General features: G+C 45.8%; 1 protein-coding gene across 1 annotated transcript in view; it reads right to left on the bottom strand.

Annotated features, from left to right (window-relative positions):
• Positions 1-1,439: 1,439 nt before the first annotated feature.
• The window catches only part of DERA (deoxyribose-phosphate aldolase), a 36,704-nt gene continuing 22,485 nt past the window's right edge, over positions 1,440-15,658 (bottom strand). The window contains exons 7-9 of the mRNA XM_048501497.1: positions 9,984-10,096; positions 2,627-2,776; positions 1,440-1,692 (exon numbers count right to left, since the gene is read on the bottom strand). Coding sequence (XP_048357454.1) covers positions 1,636-1,692; positions 2,627-2,776; positions 9,984-10,096 — 320 coding nt within the window. The 3' untranslated portion in view covers positions 1,440-1,635. The remainder of the gene's footprint in view (positions 1,693-2,626; positions 2,777-9,983; positions 10,097-15,658) is intronic.

Genomic DNA, 15,658 nt, shown 5'->3' with positions numbered 1-15,658 from the left:
GGCAGTCTCAAATTGAGGGTTGTTTTGTCATTAGACTGGCAGGGGAAGGTACATTCTCAGACATGGAGCTTTTATTAATGACTATGTGACGGGAAGAGTGCTCCAACATCAAAAAGACTCTTGTCATGTTAATGGATCTTTACTTTCATTTTCCAACCTTCCCTTGATCTCTGAAATGTAGCAAAGTAGAGGTGTCCGAGTGCCGGACAATCCTCTTATCTCTCCCACCGGCCTTGAGGGGGAACAACGGCTGTAACATTCTTGTTCTGTTTCACACTGTTTTTGATATGGGGGGTGAAAGGGGGGTGAGGGGAAACTTTGGGGTGAAAAAAAGGATTTACTTGAAGACAGTTGGCCAGAACTGGCTTCCCCTAGCCATGCCATCCGATGCCTATAAATAAAGGCTTCTGATTCAAAGATCCAGTCTTATATTTGTCTACAGATCCAGGGCTTGACACTGGGATACCATGTATCCTGTGTGGAGACAGCCACTGTGGTATAGTGGCAGAGGTGGGATCTAGCAGGTTCTCCCCAGTTCCCGAGAGTGGGTTACTAATTATTTGTGTGTGCCGAGAGGGGGTTACTAATTGGGTCCGCTTTTCCATCTCCACGCCCTCGCCTCCCCAAGAGGCATACTGCCTTTGAATGTGAAGGTTCCATATAGCCATTGCAATTAATAATGTAACTCCCTGAACTGGGTGAATCCCTTTCAGGTACTGCAATTCATGGATTCTCAGCCTTTCATACCTTTTATCTCACCAGCCTCTATCAAAGAACCTGTGTGTTTCACCATTGCTGTGTTCAGATTTGTGAGTTGGGGCATTTTCTATAATGTGATGATAATTTAAAAATGACCTGGTGCAAAAAAATTGGGGGGGGTCGTGGTGGGGTGGCTGCCCATGGGGGGGCATCCAACTTAGGTTTTGCCTAGGGCTCAGGTTTGCCTAGGTACGCCTCTGCCCCCTTTGCTGAGGGGGGGCTGGCGAGGGAACCTGTTACTAAAAATTTTGGATCCCACCACTGTATAGTGGTTAAGAGCAGGTGGACTCTAATCTGGAGAAACAGGTTTGATTCCCCACTTCCCCACCTGAGCAGTGGATTCTTATCTGGTGGATCAGATTTGTTCTACCACTCCTACATTCCTGTTGGATGACCTTGGCCCAGTTACAGTTCTTGGGAACTCTCTCACCCTCATCTACCTCACAAGGTGTCTGTTGTAGGGAGAGGAAGGGAAAGGATTTTGTAAGCCGCTTTGAGCCTCCTTCCAGGAGAGAAAGGTGGGGTATAAATCTGAACACCGAATAAATTCCTCCTCTTCTTCCTGGATGATGCAATTAAGCTGCAAAACCCTGATCGTCAGTTTCCCAGCACTAACAATCCTGCCCACACTACACAAGGGGGGGGGGGAGGCACAAGAAAATTTAACATTGCAAACCATGAAATATTCACAGGTTGCCATATTTATCTGTGGAGTTTGGCACATTCTTAGGTACAACGAAACCATGAAACCAGAGCACGCTGGCCCTCTGAGTTTCCCATAAGCACTTGGGGGGTTTGGTCGCAGGAAATAATTCAAGGACATTGTTTTCTGTAAGCTGCTTTCTCTAGCTTTCGCATCCTGCATTAGTCACGAGGCTAAGCCATAGGCAGGTCGTAGTATGCTGCGTATCTGCCGGTCACGTGATGGTAAATCTGCAGAGGGGAGGAAGGGAGAGAAGTTTAATAGAGCAGGTACAGAAAAGCAGACATGAAATAGGAGTTACAAAGCTGGCAGGTTAACAGGAAGGCTGATGCATATTTATAATTACTCCCATACATTAAAATCAAATGCGCTTCACAAAATTCTTTAAAACCATTCCTTAGGGAAACAAATAATAGATGATAATGATGAAGAATATGGATTTATATCCTCCCCTTCTCTCCTGCAAGGAGACTTAAAGGGGCTTACAATCCCCCCCCCCAACAACAACAAACACCCTGTGAGGTGGGTGGGGCTGAGAAAGCTCCAAAGAACTGTGACTAGCCCAAGGTCACCCAGCTGGCATGTGTTGGAGTGCACAAGCTAATCTGGTTCCCCAGAGAAGCCTCCACAGCAAAAGAGGCAGAGCGGGGAATCAAACCCGGTTCTCCAGATCAACCACTACACCACACTGAGCTCCTCCTAGCCATGCCTTGGATTTTATTACTAGGCATTCTTGCTTGACACTATTCTTCTTACTTCTTACCTGGGCCGCCCTGTTCCACCTAAACTCAATGCTGTCTGCTCTGATTGACAGCAGCTCTCTTGGCCCTCCCAATTCCTGCAGCTCTTTTAGCTAGAAAGGAACCTCGACCCTTCTGCGTGTAGCACCTGTTCCCAGAGATGCTGCAACTAGATATGCCACAGATCGAACCCAAACTTCCTGAATGCAGCACCTGCTCTCCTCTACTTAGCCACTGCTGCCTTCCACAAAGAGCTCCCGCTATTCCAACCCTAAGTTCACAATAGCCCACTGTGCTCAAAAACCAAGCATAGGACATGTCGGCTAAACAGGATCCCGGTACCACCAAGGCAGATCTCGTACGTAAAGGGCTGGGGCCCCGCTATTTCATTCATAAGGCAGTCAAAAACAAAAATAAAACTGACCTGTCTCTCAATATCGGCCAGCAAAGTACTGGCACCCAGGCGGAAGAGTTCCGGCTTCAGCCACTCGTCTCCTAGTTCCTCCTTGATCAGGGAGAGCCAAGTGAGGGCGTCTTTGGCAGTACGGATTCCTCCTGCGGGCTTAAAGCCAACCTTGATGTGGAGAAGACAATAAAAACACTAAACAAAGGTGCGACTTGGGACCACTGGAAGTTGGGATGCAGCAATCCGTACAAAGTTGCTGTGTGGATACAATGGAAGGCAGGAGGGCAATTGAAGCTTTTTTTGGTCCCCATGGAGGAGAAAAGTGGGAATATTAAATAAAGTGAAGGAAATAAATAAATACATAAATGAAACGATTCAGGGCACAAAACAATGACATGCACTTAGGTTATATATTGTGTGTGTAGCTTTTTATTTCATTCAATTTCTTGTCCTCCTTTGATAACCTTACTTATACTATCCGCAACTTCTTGGCGTGGATGGTGACACTTAAAAATGCAGTTCTGTAGCTTTGATTCCTTGGCAGATTACCCACCAGAGCTAGGGAACGCAGTGGGACCAGAAGCACATGGGGCCAAGATTTCTTGTCCTGAAGGAGCAGCAGTGGTGTAGTGGCTAAGAGCAGTAGCTAAGAACAGGTGCATTCTGATCTGGAGGAACAGGGTTTGATTCCCAGCTCTGCCGCTTGAGTTGTGGAGGCTTATCTGGGGAATTCAGATTAGCCTGTACACTGCCACACATGCCAGCTGGGTGACCTTGGGCTAGTCCAGGGGTAGGGAACCTTTAACACTCCAAGAGCCATTTGGACCCGTTTTCCATGGGAAAAGAAAACACTTGGAGCCACAAATAATTTTTGACATTTAAAATAAAGATAACACTGTAAATATTGGGTTTTTTTAACCTTTTACTCCACTCATTCTGAGAAGCGCATGGATGCGCCCGCCCTGCTGCCTGCAGGGCAGGCAAGGATGGGGCCAGTGGTTTGGCCTTGCCAGCCGCTGGGAAAACGCCTGCCCCGCTCGAACGGGGTGGGCGAGAGGGGAAGCCCACGGCACTGCCCAGCTGGCCAAGGGCAATTGGTGTGCCTGCCCTGCTGCCTGCAGGGCAGGCAAGGATGAAGCCGGCGGCTCGGCTCGTGGAGCCGCAGTGCAAGGGAAGAAGAGCCGCATGCGGCTCTCGAGCCGCAGGTTCCCTACCCCTGGGCTAGTCACAGCTTTTCGGAGCTCTCTCAGTCCCACCTACCTCACAGGGTGTTTGTTGTGAGGGGGGAAGGGCAAGGAGATTGTAAGCCCCTTTGAGTCTCCTGCAGGAGAGAAAGGGGGATATAAATCCAAACTCTTCTTCTTCTTCTTCTTCTCTTGCCTTGCACGTGGGGAAAGGGAGAGCACTTCTGCCATGATTTTCACAAGCAAATGATCCGGAATTCAACTGGTAACCTCTTATTTGTAAATGTTCACTGGGACAAACCCCTAATTTGGGCCAAGATTTCTTGTCCTGAAGGGCTTCCTCTTGCCTTGCGTGTGGGGAAAGTGAGAGCACTTCTGGCATGATTTTCACAAGCAAATGATCCGGAATTCAACCGGTAACCAGTTCAAGCAGTGGAGGACAGGTGTAGGTTTACTCACCTGTGTCCCAGTGAGCACTCTTGCTATAGTGCTCAGGGATCCTACTCAGGCAAGTATAGAACGTTTACAAATAAGAAGTTTACAAATAAGAAGCCTTGTTAAGTGTGACTGTTAGGAGACAGCTTCAGAATCTTCTACAAATAGCACACACCCTCTGGATCGTGTTTTTGCCTAAAAATGTGCCCCCCCCCCCCCCCCCCCAACAGAAGTTTGTTTTAATTTCACCTAACTTTGCCCGTCGCTAGTCTTTCTCCATTTCCGTCCATTGTCTTCCCAAACAGTCCATCTGACTGCCGGAGCACGCCATTTATAAATAAAGCGTTTCGTTGAAGAGCTGTATAAAGTCTGGCCACTTTCCTCCCGCCGTTTCGCAGCATTTCATTATTTTGTTTAATAAGTTCATCTCCTTGAGAATTTCCTTGTCACCTTATATTATTAAAAGTAATAAGTTTTGCAGGACTGGGGATTTCCCAGCAGAAAAACCAATTTGTGCGTGTCCTTCAATAATGACAGGAAAAGATTATTTCCCATTATGCCGCATCCTTTTTTTCCCTCCCTATCGCCAACCTCCGCTTATCATTCAATAAATGTTACCCCTGCAACCCGCGTCGGTCCTCGGGAGAAGTTTAATTTCTATATTAACCGGTTTTTACTAGCCAACGCCTTGCTGGGAAGCATCTGTACAGCCGCCAAATTGGTTTGTTAAGGAAGCCATTTAGAATCCTAAGCTTGCCTTTGTTTAATAAAAATGATACGAACTCGGTTTACGTCTGATTTTTTTTTAATTCTGAGGAAGTGCACGGGCGTGCACAGACTTTCTGCCAACTGCACTTTTTAAACAAGTTGAAATCCCACTTTTTTTGAAAAAAGGTTTAAATCTCGCTGCCCCCCCCCCCCAAACTTTCTTAACCTTTTCGAGGTCTTTGTGCCCCGCCCCCCGCTTTTCCGTCCCAACACTTAATTATAGGAATTTGAAAGGGGCGCTGGGACGAGGGATTTCAGGCTATGATATTCTACCAGTCACCATCTTATTTTAGTATATTTTAGGTGGGGTATAAATCCAAACTCGTCCTCTTCCTCCTTTTCTTCCTTCTCCTTCTTTCTGGAAGCTGCTGTTAAGCTGCAAAACCCTGATCATCAGTTTCCCGGCACAAACAATCCCATCCACACTACACCAGGGTCGGGGTGGCCACATTGTATAATAAACGGACCTGTTCCGCCAGGCATTCGGCCAGCAGGGATAACATCGACAACTTGCTTTATGATAAACATCTGGCCTCCCGTGGGCGCAAAGTAGGGGGAGGGGGGAACTTTCGATGCCATCTGAAATCTATATAATTATGCAACTGTGGTTCCTTAATTAGTGGGGATTGATTGTTTCTAGCTGTTTTAATGTTGGATATATGACTGTTGGACACCGCTCTGAACCCCTTGGGGAAGGGCGGTATACAAATTTAATAAATTAAATTAAATTAAAAGGTGACAAGGAATTGGGGGTGGTGGTTCTGCCCTTACATTTAAAAAGTCCATTTTTTTGTGTTAACCCACACTCAGTGGTCAACTTTGAAGAGACACCGTTTAATTAAAATAAAAATCATTGAGCAGTCCTTATGAAGGGCACCCTTCCTTTAAGGAAGCGTGGGAGAGGGAGGAAACAGTAGGGCCAAAGGGCACTCAACTGACAGAGAGACTCCACCTCAGGTGTGGTTCAAGGAATTTCTTTCTGAAAAGATCAAAGCCTTTACCCATTCACACAAAAATAAAGCGGCGATGTTATACACATTTGCTCCCATGGAAGTCCCAATTACCTCAATACAGTTGATTTCAAGGTTAACATACATAGGAGCTGCTATAAATATACAAACCTGTGATGGAATAGTACTGTAAAACTAGCAGAATCACACCTACATGTTAAAATCGGCCTTTGATCTCAAGACCTCCGGATGGAGAAACCATGGAAATTTACCCAGGACAGGAAGATGCCCAAATAAGGCACTTCAAACGTTGTGGGGACCGCATGGCAAGGAGGGAAGTTTTCTTGGAAACTAAGAACAAAGACCTAGGTGACTCTATCATGGGCTAAACTAAGAGAAGCACCTCTGGGCTGGATGTCCCAAGAGATCCATAAGAATGTATTCAGCTGAGCAAATCTCACTGTATTTTATTTTATTTCTTTGGTTTCTATTTTCCAATAAAATCGTTGAGAACTCAGCTGGTTGGAGTTATTGGAGTAAAGGACCCAACATTTTACTGAAACAAGTGTGGCTCTCCCAGGCTTGGTTTCATGATAAAAACCCTTGAATTAAGCTTTGGAAACTTCTGGAAACACGGTTATGGTGGCTCAGGGCAATCCACGGTGGGGGAACAGCAGCCTGAAGCCATTTGCTGGAGAAATTCTGTTTTGTAGTTTCTGAACAATCAGCAACCTGTCAGTTCTAGTAACAGGAGGCTGCAAAATAGCAGTTCATTTAAGAACAATGGCTGGTGTGGGAGGCTTTTTATGTTAACGTTTAAAAGTCAGCTTTTTTTTCTCTTTTGGTGACAGGAATTTAGCCATTTGGAATGTTTTCTGACGAAACTCAGTGTCTTGAAACTTTCAGCTGTCTGAGGTGAAACTAGAGAGTATGCATAACCAAGAAAATGAAGAGCTAGACCTGTCAAGGCAACGGCCCTCCTGATACCAGAAATAACTATTCCTGGTCAGATGAACAGTTCACACAGAAGTCTATGCGCTCACTTTAGGCTGCCTTGTTCTTCTTTCCAGCTACTTGAAGAAGTGTTGACAAAGAAGGTGAATGAATGAGGAGTGGGGGCAGCAGAGGTAGCAACTCTTGCCACTGTCATCTGGTACACACGGCAGCCCCACATATTCACTAAATGGACAGAGAGAGAGAGAGAACAGGCACGTAGCTATATAAAATGGTGCCTGAGGCAACCCTGGGTGCCATGCTCTACCCCTCAGCTGCATCCCGCCAAACTCCACATGGAGCTCAGGCCAGCCAGCCAGGCTCGCCTTGCCCCTAATCTCCACGTGGGGTTCGGGAATGAAGCCAGCCAGCTTGCCCGTCCCGATCTCCACGTGGAGGTAACGTTGGGTGAGCCCATTTGATGCTGGCCTTTGCTCACCCAGGTCCAGCTTTAAAGCTCGATCGAAGCCTTTCTGAGGCCAGGATCCGACTGAGCACCAGGAGATGACTAGAGCTTGGGGGACAAAGCCAACAGTGTAAAGCTAGAGCCAGTCAGCCCCCGCTGCTCAGTCTGATCCTGGTGGGAGCTTTCTGGGTGAGTGGAACCACCACCAGGGCCCAGTTATTGCCGCAACCAGCCAAAAATTTCTATATACAAGCTCCTAGGTATGCTGTTCTCAGGGGCTAAGCGCAGACATCGCATAACAGCATCTGCTGGAAATCCCCGGCCCAAAACAGATCCGGCTGGCCTCTACAAGGGCCAGGGCTTTCATAACCCTGGCCCCTACTTGGTGGAACAGGCTCCCTAAGGAGACCAGGGCCCTGTGGGACCTACAGAGTTTTTGCAGGGCCTGTAAAACGGGCCTGTTCCGCTAGGCTTTTGGTATGACCATCAGACCCTCATGTCATCCAGGCCCCCCGTGGATAGGGTTGGGGGAGGGAACTGTCACCATATTGATTGTTTTAACTTACAGACTGAAGGTAGGTAGGTAGGTAGGTAGGTAGGCAGGCAGGCAGGCAGGCAGGCAGGCAGGCAGGCAGGCAGGCAGGCAGGCAGGCAGGCAGGCAGGCAGGCAGGCAGGCAGGCAGGCAGGCAGGCAGGCAGGCAGGCAGGCAGGCAGACAGACAGACAGACAGACAGACAGATAGGTTGGATTAGAGATGATAGAGGTATAGAGGTATAGAAGGATGGAGGGAGGATTAGAGATGATAGAGGTATAGAGGTATAGAAGGATGGAGGGATAGAGGGATAGAAAGAGAGAAAGAGATAGATAGATAGATAGATAGATAGATAGATAGATAGATAGATAGATAGATAGATAGAGAGAGAGAGAGAGAGAGAGAGAGAGAGAGAGAGAGAGAGAGAGAGAGAGAGAGAGAATCAACTCTGGTTTGTGTGCAACAAGAATCACCCAAGTTGTATTTGGTCCCATGTGTTCCTTTTCCACTCTTTGCCTTGACATCAGCATGGAGATAAAAAAACTTCTCAGTGGAACAAACTGCAGTTTTTGCAACATCCACACCAGGTGGAAATTACCACCTGCATCTTGCCTGCCAACCAGAGTTCAGGTGAAATCTAGGATCATGGATTGCAACTAATTTAGAAGGGTACAATTCTGCTGAGGATGCCACCACAAATCATTTCATCCTAGTTAGGCTGCAAGAGAGAGAGCCAGTTTGTTATCTCAACCAATACAGGTTTCACAAAACACTGAAGTTTGCCAAACCAAGAAGTCTTTAAACTGCAGTTTTGTGCAATCCTAAACAGTTAACACCATTCCAAGCCTATCTATTTAAGATTCAGAAAGGTATAATCTGCTTCAGTTGGCATTGTCTGGATCCTGGTTGTAGGCAAACTACATTGGGTAATTTCATCTGCTTCACATTTTGCAACAAACTGTGGTTCGTTCATGTCACACTTGGAGGGAAGGGGGAACGCAAGGTTAGATCACGGTATGTGAATGCAGTCAAGACTGCTTGTGGGGTTCATCTTGTTTTGTCAGAAAGCATCTAGTTTGCAACAACGTTGTTGGGGGGGAACTATTTGCATATTTTATCTTATGCATTTGTGTTGCAATTATCTCCAAAACAAGCTCTTTTAAATCATGCAATGATAAAGTGAGTCTCTCAACCAAGAAATGTCCTCAATACAAAAATGTTCATTTTTCTCTTTAGAGTTTACTGCCCAATATGAGTATGGATTTATATCATTTTGCCACACAAAGTTGTATCAACTACCCTGTTTCCCCGAATATAAGACATCCCTGGAAAATAAGACGTAGTAGAGGTTTTGCTGAAGTGCGAAATATAAGGCATCCCCCAAAAGTAAGACGTAGCAAAGTTTTTGTTTGGAAGCATGCCCTATGAACAGAACACTGAAAAATAAGACATCCCCTAAAAATAAGACATAGCGCATCTTTGGGAGCAAAAATTAATATAAGACACTGTCTTATTTTCGGGGAAACACGGTATATTAAACCTAACATAGGTCTCTGACCTAAAGCGGCTAAAATGCAATAAACAAATAAGCAAATGATCCATTGGGTACATCAGGTCATTTGATGATTCCTTACATCCTTTCCTAATGAGGGAATTCTCTGATGGACCTCAGTAGCCCTAATGAAGGCAGAAAGGAGGGATATCAATCTTGAGGAAGAAGGAGGAAGAAGAGTTGGATTTATATCCCCCTTTTCTCTCCTGTAAGGAGACTCAAAGTGGCTTACAATATCCTTCACCACCACCACCACCACCACCACCACCATCCCCCCCCACAAACACCCTGTTAGGTAGGTGGGGCTGAGAGAGCTCTGAAGAACTGTGACTAGCCCAACATCACCCAGCTGGCGTGTGTGGGAGTGTCCAGGCTAATCTGAATTCCCCAGATAAGCCTCCACAGCTCAAGCGGTAGTGGGCAATCAAACCCGGTTCCTCCAGATCAGAGTACACCTGCTCTTAACCACTACGCCACTGCTGCTCCTGAGGGCCTAAGACTATGAGAATGTACCACCTCTTAGACACACTGCAGTCTGAACTTAGGCATGGTACCTTGTAGCCTGTTCTCCAGAAGTAATCTCTGATGGCTCTCACCATCACCAGCCCAACTGGAATAGTAGCATTAACCGCTTCTTTTCCCGTAGAGGTCTTAATGAAATCAGAACCTTGGAAGAAATAAAAAGGGGGGGGGGAAGGGGGAGAGTCACCATATATATTACTGGCTTAAGTGTTACTCATTACATTAATACAGTTATTAATTATAACGCAGGTAGTGCAACCGCTAAGCATCTCCCTGAACTGCCCCCCCCACCCCCCAGCAGCTGGGGTAGATGACAGAAGCTCAGCAAAGTTAAATCCCCCCCTTATTATCAGCCAACAGAAAATGGCAAATGTGTGATCCTCTGCTGAGTTACTCCAGTCTAAGCCCATTGACATGAATGGGCTCCAGCTGGAGTAACTCTCTTTAGGACCGCCATGAAAATCTCTTAAGAAACTCTGAAGATTCAGGAATATGAAAAATTCTCACTCTAAACATCAAAGTCACAACTCTAGAGCTTAAGTTTTCCTCCTAGAAACTAATCTTTAGTGCTTTCCCACGGGGAGATTTTTCCAAATTGTCTAGACAACCATAATGACTAGAAGCATTGGCATTGTTTTGCTCAGACAACACCCCCCCCCCCAAAAAAAAAGGGAGGGACCACAGTAACAATATTAGGACCTAAACAATGAAATACTGTGTGGGCTGTAACCGGCACCAATGCATGCTCCAATGAAGCAGTATCATACATTTGAATATATGCTGTTGCGTATCTGGTTCTTATATTTTTAGTGTATACAAAGCTATCGTTGATATTACTAATGTATCAGTTAATCCAATACATCCAGACAAAACCTGATCACACTATACACATTTCACTAAGAGTACCTTAACATCACAGTCGAAAGTGGTCCACATTTCATGCATAAAATAATTAGTGGTAAATCCAATATCATACGTCTGGGGAAACATTAATTCAAAGTATATTGTAGAATGCTGAATCAACAGCGATGGCATTGTTTTGCTCAGTCAACAGTTGTAAGTGACTGGTCCAGAAGCAACTAGAGCAGTGGTTCTCAACAGTTCCTCATATTGTGATGACCCCCAACCATAAAATTATTTGTGTCTTGGTTCCTAAACCCATCGGAAATATGTGTTTTCCGATGGTCTTAGGGAACCCCTGTGAAAGGGTCGTTCGACCCCCAAAGGGGTCCAGACCCACAGGTTGAGAACCGCTGAACTAGATGTTCACAAGATTTGGCCAAAAGAAAACCTTTGGGCTGCTGGTGTTAAAAGAGATGGGGTATAAAACGGAGGCTGCCCGCTCCTAATTCTGTTTAGTAGCTTCATTTCCATATGCTATATGAAGATAGCAGCTGCTCCCCAGAGCAGGTGAGGAAAAGATAGGCAAAGGAACCACTGGAGCAGGAAGCACCATAGATTGCTTTCACATCCTGCATGTGAGCTCCCAAAGGCCCCTGGTGGGCCACTACGAGTAGCAGAGAGCTGGACTAGATGGACTCTGGCTTGTTCTTATGTTCTTATGCTCATTCTTTCAGTACCTCCAAGTTCTCATAATGTTTGTGCTGGGATCTGGCAACGCTGTTCAAGCTCGCTGGCCAAAGTTCTTTCCGCCTCTTTTTGAAAAAGCAAATCCAAAACTTTACCAAACCAACTTCTACTTTTGCATTTTTCGTTTCATTGCAGAGTTTAGGCCCTTTAGCATAATAGTCTTCCTACCCAACACCCCCGAAAGAAACAGACACACAACCACAGACACACACACACACACACACATCTCTTCAGGATAAGGTAAGTCAAAGCTTTCATAAATCTGGTAATTAGAAATCTCTATGGTACAGTTTCATTAAAAACTTTCATTAAACAACATCTGCCCTTGCATAGGGTCTCCTAATCAATTTGGTCAAACAGAAAGGCTTCTAATCGGCGGCTGATAAAAATAGAAGATGAAATTTTAATTCTAATAGATTACCCACAAACGCCAGATAGTCTTCAAAATCCATCTCGCTCTATCCTCCAGTGGATTTAACAACTATTCAGCTACTCATTACTAAATAGAACAAGATGAACATTTTCCAGTTCATTAAAGAAATGTACTATGTATTTTTGCATTGTCCTCATGATTCGTTACAGGGAGTCTTAATTACAAGATAATGGATAATGGTTATTAAACGCAGGCTCCAGTAATGAAGCTCTATTCATTTGTGAGCCTCGGAGACTTGCAAAGAGGGGAAAATAAAATTACTAGCTTTAAAAGATTAACGGATCAAATTATTATTCAATTTTGAAAATCTCATTCAGACTTTACAGAAACAAGAAAGGGTTTTTTTTTAAGTATACATGCATATGCTAGTATTAGGGCTGTAGTGATGCACTTATTTTTTAAAAATAAAATAATATCTTAAGACTATTAGCGGAATAATCAGCTTGAGATGTGATTATCAAACATTCAGCCAATTTAGCCGCGTCTTCGAACAATGAAAACAATACATTTTTTTATTTCATGAACAAATTCTATTTATGATACAAACGAGAGTTTCTGCTTGCAGGATTCCAGAAAGGACATAAAAGATCTATGCTGCCACGGAGCATTACAATATCAAGGTATTATTAACATTTTATATGCCCGCTAATGAAAAAGGGATCTTACATGCAAATACAAAAATCAACCACTGCTTCAAAATAGAGGCTATTAAGCATAATTCATGCTGGCTTTAGAAATAAAGGGATGTTGGTTTAGGCACTCATCTAGTTAGTACTTCATGGGGATTTTCATGCGAGCTTTTTTTTAAAAAAGGTGGAGGGACAGCAGCAGGGTATAGACCAGGGGTCTGCAACCTGCGGCTCCTGAGCCGCATGCGGCTCTTTTGCCGTCGTACTGCGGCTCCGCGTGGCTTGGGACCAGAATAGCCCATGAAAGGGTGAAGCAAAATAAAATAGGAGGAGGGAATAAAAGGCATTGGAGACAAAAAGCCTCCAAGCCCAGTCCCATTTTATTTCCATTTTATACGCGATGCTTTCCCTCTTTCCTTCAGCCCCGTCTAATGGTGTCTAATGGGAACCCGAAGTGCGCACTTGCGTGGAACTGTTGTTATTCGATCTCTTTGCGCAGAGAGGGTTTGGGCGGGTGGAAGTGACGTTTTCGCCGCCTCCCCTCCTGGCGAGATGAAGCTGGTGAACTGGAACGTGAACGGGCTCCGGGCCGGACCGGGGCTTGCGGGACTGCAGTGGCTCTTGGAGGTGTTGGACGCGGATGTGATCTGCTTGCAGGAGACCACGATCACCTGTGAGTCCTGGCGGGTGAGCATGCAGGGTCAAGCGTTCACATGTGCAGGGGATAGGAGAGGAGGATGGGCTGCATCTAGGGTTGCCAAGTCCAGGCTGGGAAATTGGGGGAAAATTTCCGGGGGGGGGGGGAAATTTGGAGGGAAAATTCGGCGCTTTCGGCATCCTCCAATAGGAAAATGAAAAACATGCCAATCCTAGAAAAACCACCTCGAGCCAGAACTGACAACCTTAACTGGCCCAGGATCTAGCCACAGGATGCCGGTATGAGCATTTCTTACTCCAATGTCCTTCAGCTCAGATGTGGGCAAAAGCTACTTGCATTTGTAAATGAAGCCATTTACATGATTAAAACTGGAGAAGTGTTATTCAGCTAGCTAGCTATATCGAAGAACAATATTATGGTCCCATTATTAAGCAATAAAGAATAATAAGCTGTACGGCAATCAGAGAGTAATCACAATCTTTGCGTTTCCAAGTGCTGTAAACACCCTGGGGACGTGATTATCTCCGGATAACCCCAGGCTGCTTAAAGTTGCTTTAGTCTTAATAAAGAGTAAGGACACAGTCTGCAATTTAAAATAATGCAAAATGATCTGGTTGACGCAGACGCTGTTTTGTACCACAATTCTCATTCCAAGCCTTTTAAACACCCTCATGAAAGTCCAGATTAGATTGCCCAGAAAATGAGCGTTAATCAAGAGCCACGGCACCACCCTTGTATGTAAGGCTATAATAACCCATCTCTATTCTGCCAGGCCCAAAATGAACAACAGTCTCATTCTTTCGATTCTGGAGCTCTATGGAAGCTAATTACATATGTATGAGTATGTCCCGCTCCGGGGATCTGTAGAGTAGCATTTGGCCACCGAAGACATCATGACGAATTTGGAGTTTAGCACCCCCATTTCCAACCTAAGGGACACAAAGTGGTCTGGCACTAACATCTATGGCTACAACAGAACCGTCAACAGATTTATTTAAAAGCACTCACACCTTTGTAAAGAGGGCATTTTGATAATACCATTTGGTGTAGTTTGGATGGAACTCTTATTTTCTGGTACTATGTTTTTCTGAATTTCTAGTGGCTTTATACTGCGTTATCGACCTTGGCTTCTGGGTATTGGGGACAAAAGATGGGAAGATATCTATATCTATCTGTCTATCTGTCTATCTGTCTATCTATCTATATCAGCAGGACACTTTCAAGGACAGATGTTGGAACTCCTGCCTTCCAACCTCCAGAAGTCACTGAGGATTCCATCCTACATCACTGTCCTTGGGTTAGAAACTGGAGGGCCAAAGAGCCAAATTTGGCCCGGGGGTTTTAACTGCTGAACACAGATCAACAGAAAGGATAATCCCACAATACAGCAAAGGCATGCTCTGTCTTGTGGATATTATCAAAGTTGCACAGGACTGGACCACTGGAATGAGGTTCCCTTACCTATCTGTAGCCCGGTACAAAATCTGAATCCCACCCTGTATGTGCAGGCACCCTCCCCACAACCAAACAACGTTTTTTTGTACCAGGTCTTGAAGTCAGCGTATGGACCCAGGTAAAAGGAGGAGGGGTGTGGGGGTGATTTTCCGCCGCCCCCCACGTGACTAAATGGCCAGAGCCGGGGGACATTTGACCCCATATGTCCCCCTGGATGGTATGCCCCTGCCTATCTTGGCTGGTGAACTCAATACAGCCATACCCTAAGGCAGTGTTTCCCAACCTTTTCGAGGTCAGGGTACCCTTGACCTCACTCTTCATATCTCACGGTACCCCTGCAGCCACCCTCCACCTTCCCCTCCCATTGCCCCTGCTTGCCACACCTCCCACCTTCCCCTTCCAGGGTGAAGGGAAGCACGGGGGGGTTGCTGCTGACCTTGTGGCAGGCCCTGCCCCATGGGCCAGCTCCATGTCCTTGCTGGCACCGGTGAGAGACACCACAAAAATGAGTGGGGGGGGGGGCGGTAGTGTTGCTGCGGAACCCCTGGGTCATGCTCACAGCACCCCAGGGTACCACGGTACCCTGGTTGAGAATGGCTGCCCTAAGGGATACAAGATTTGCCTTTTAAAATAACTGGCCAATCAGAAGCCTTGCTGGGCAGAAGACCCTCCTGGCCCTGCTCACTTTCTAAAAATACTTGGTGGGTGCCTGGGTACCCACAGGCACCATGCTGCGGACACCTGCTCTAATCCCTTCACCACAACAGCCCCACCAAAACTATGAAGCCTTCCCTGATTGGAAGTAAATTAGGCACAAACCCTTTCTTCCTTGCACACTGCGCTCCGCTCCATAAAGTTCTGTATCAGAAGTGATTACATTAATTTCCTACAAAGCCTGAAGCCACCACGGAACAAATGTAAAAGAATGAATCCTCCAAAGAA

The sequence above is a fragment of the Sphaerodactylus townsendi genome, linkage group LG06 (assembly GCF_021028975.2).
Source record: "Sphaerodactylus townsendi isolate TG3544 linkage group LG06, MPM_Stown_v2.3, whole genome shotgun sequence".
Taxonomy (NCBI): domain Eukaryota; kingdom Metazoa; phylum Chordata; class Lepidosauria; order Squamata; family Sphaerodactylidae; genus Sphaerodactylus; species Sphaerodactylus townsendi.
This window is presented reverse-complemented; position numbering and strand designations above follow the sequence as displayed.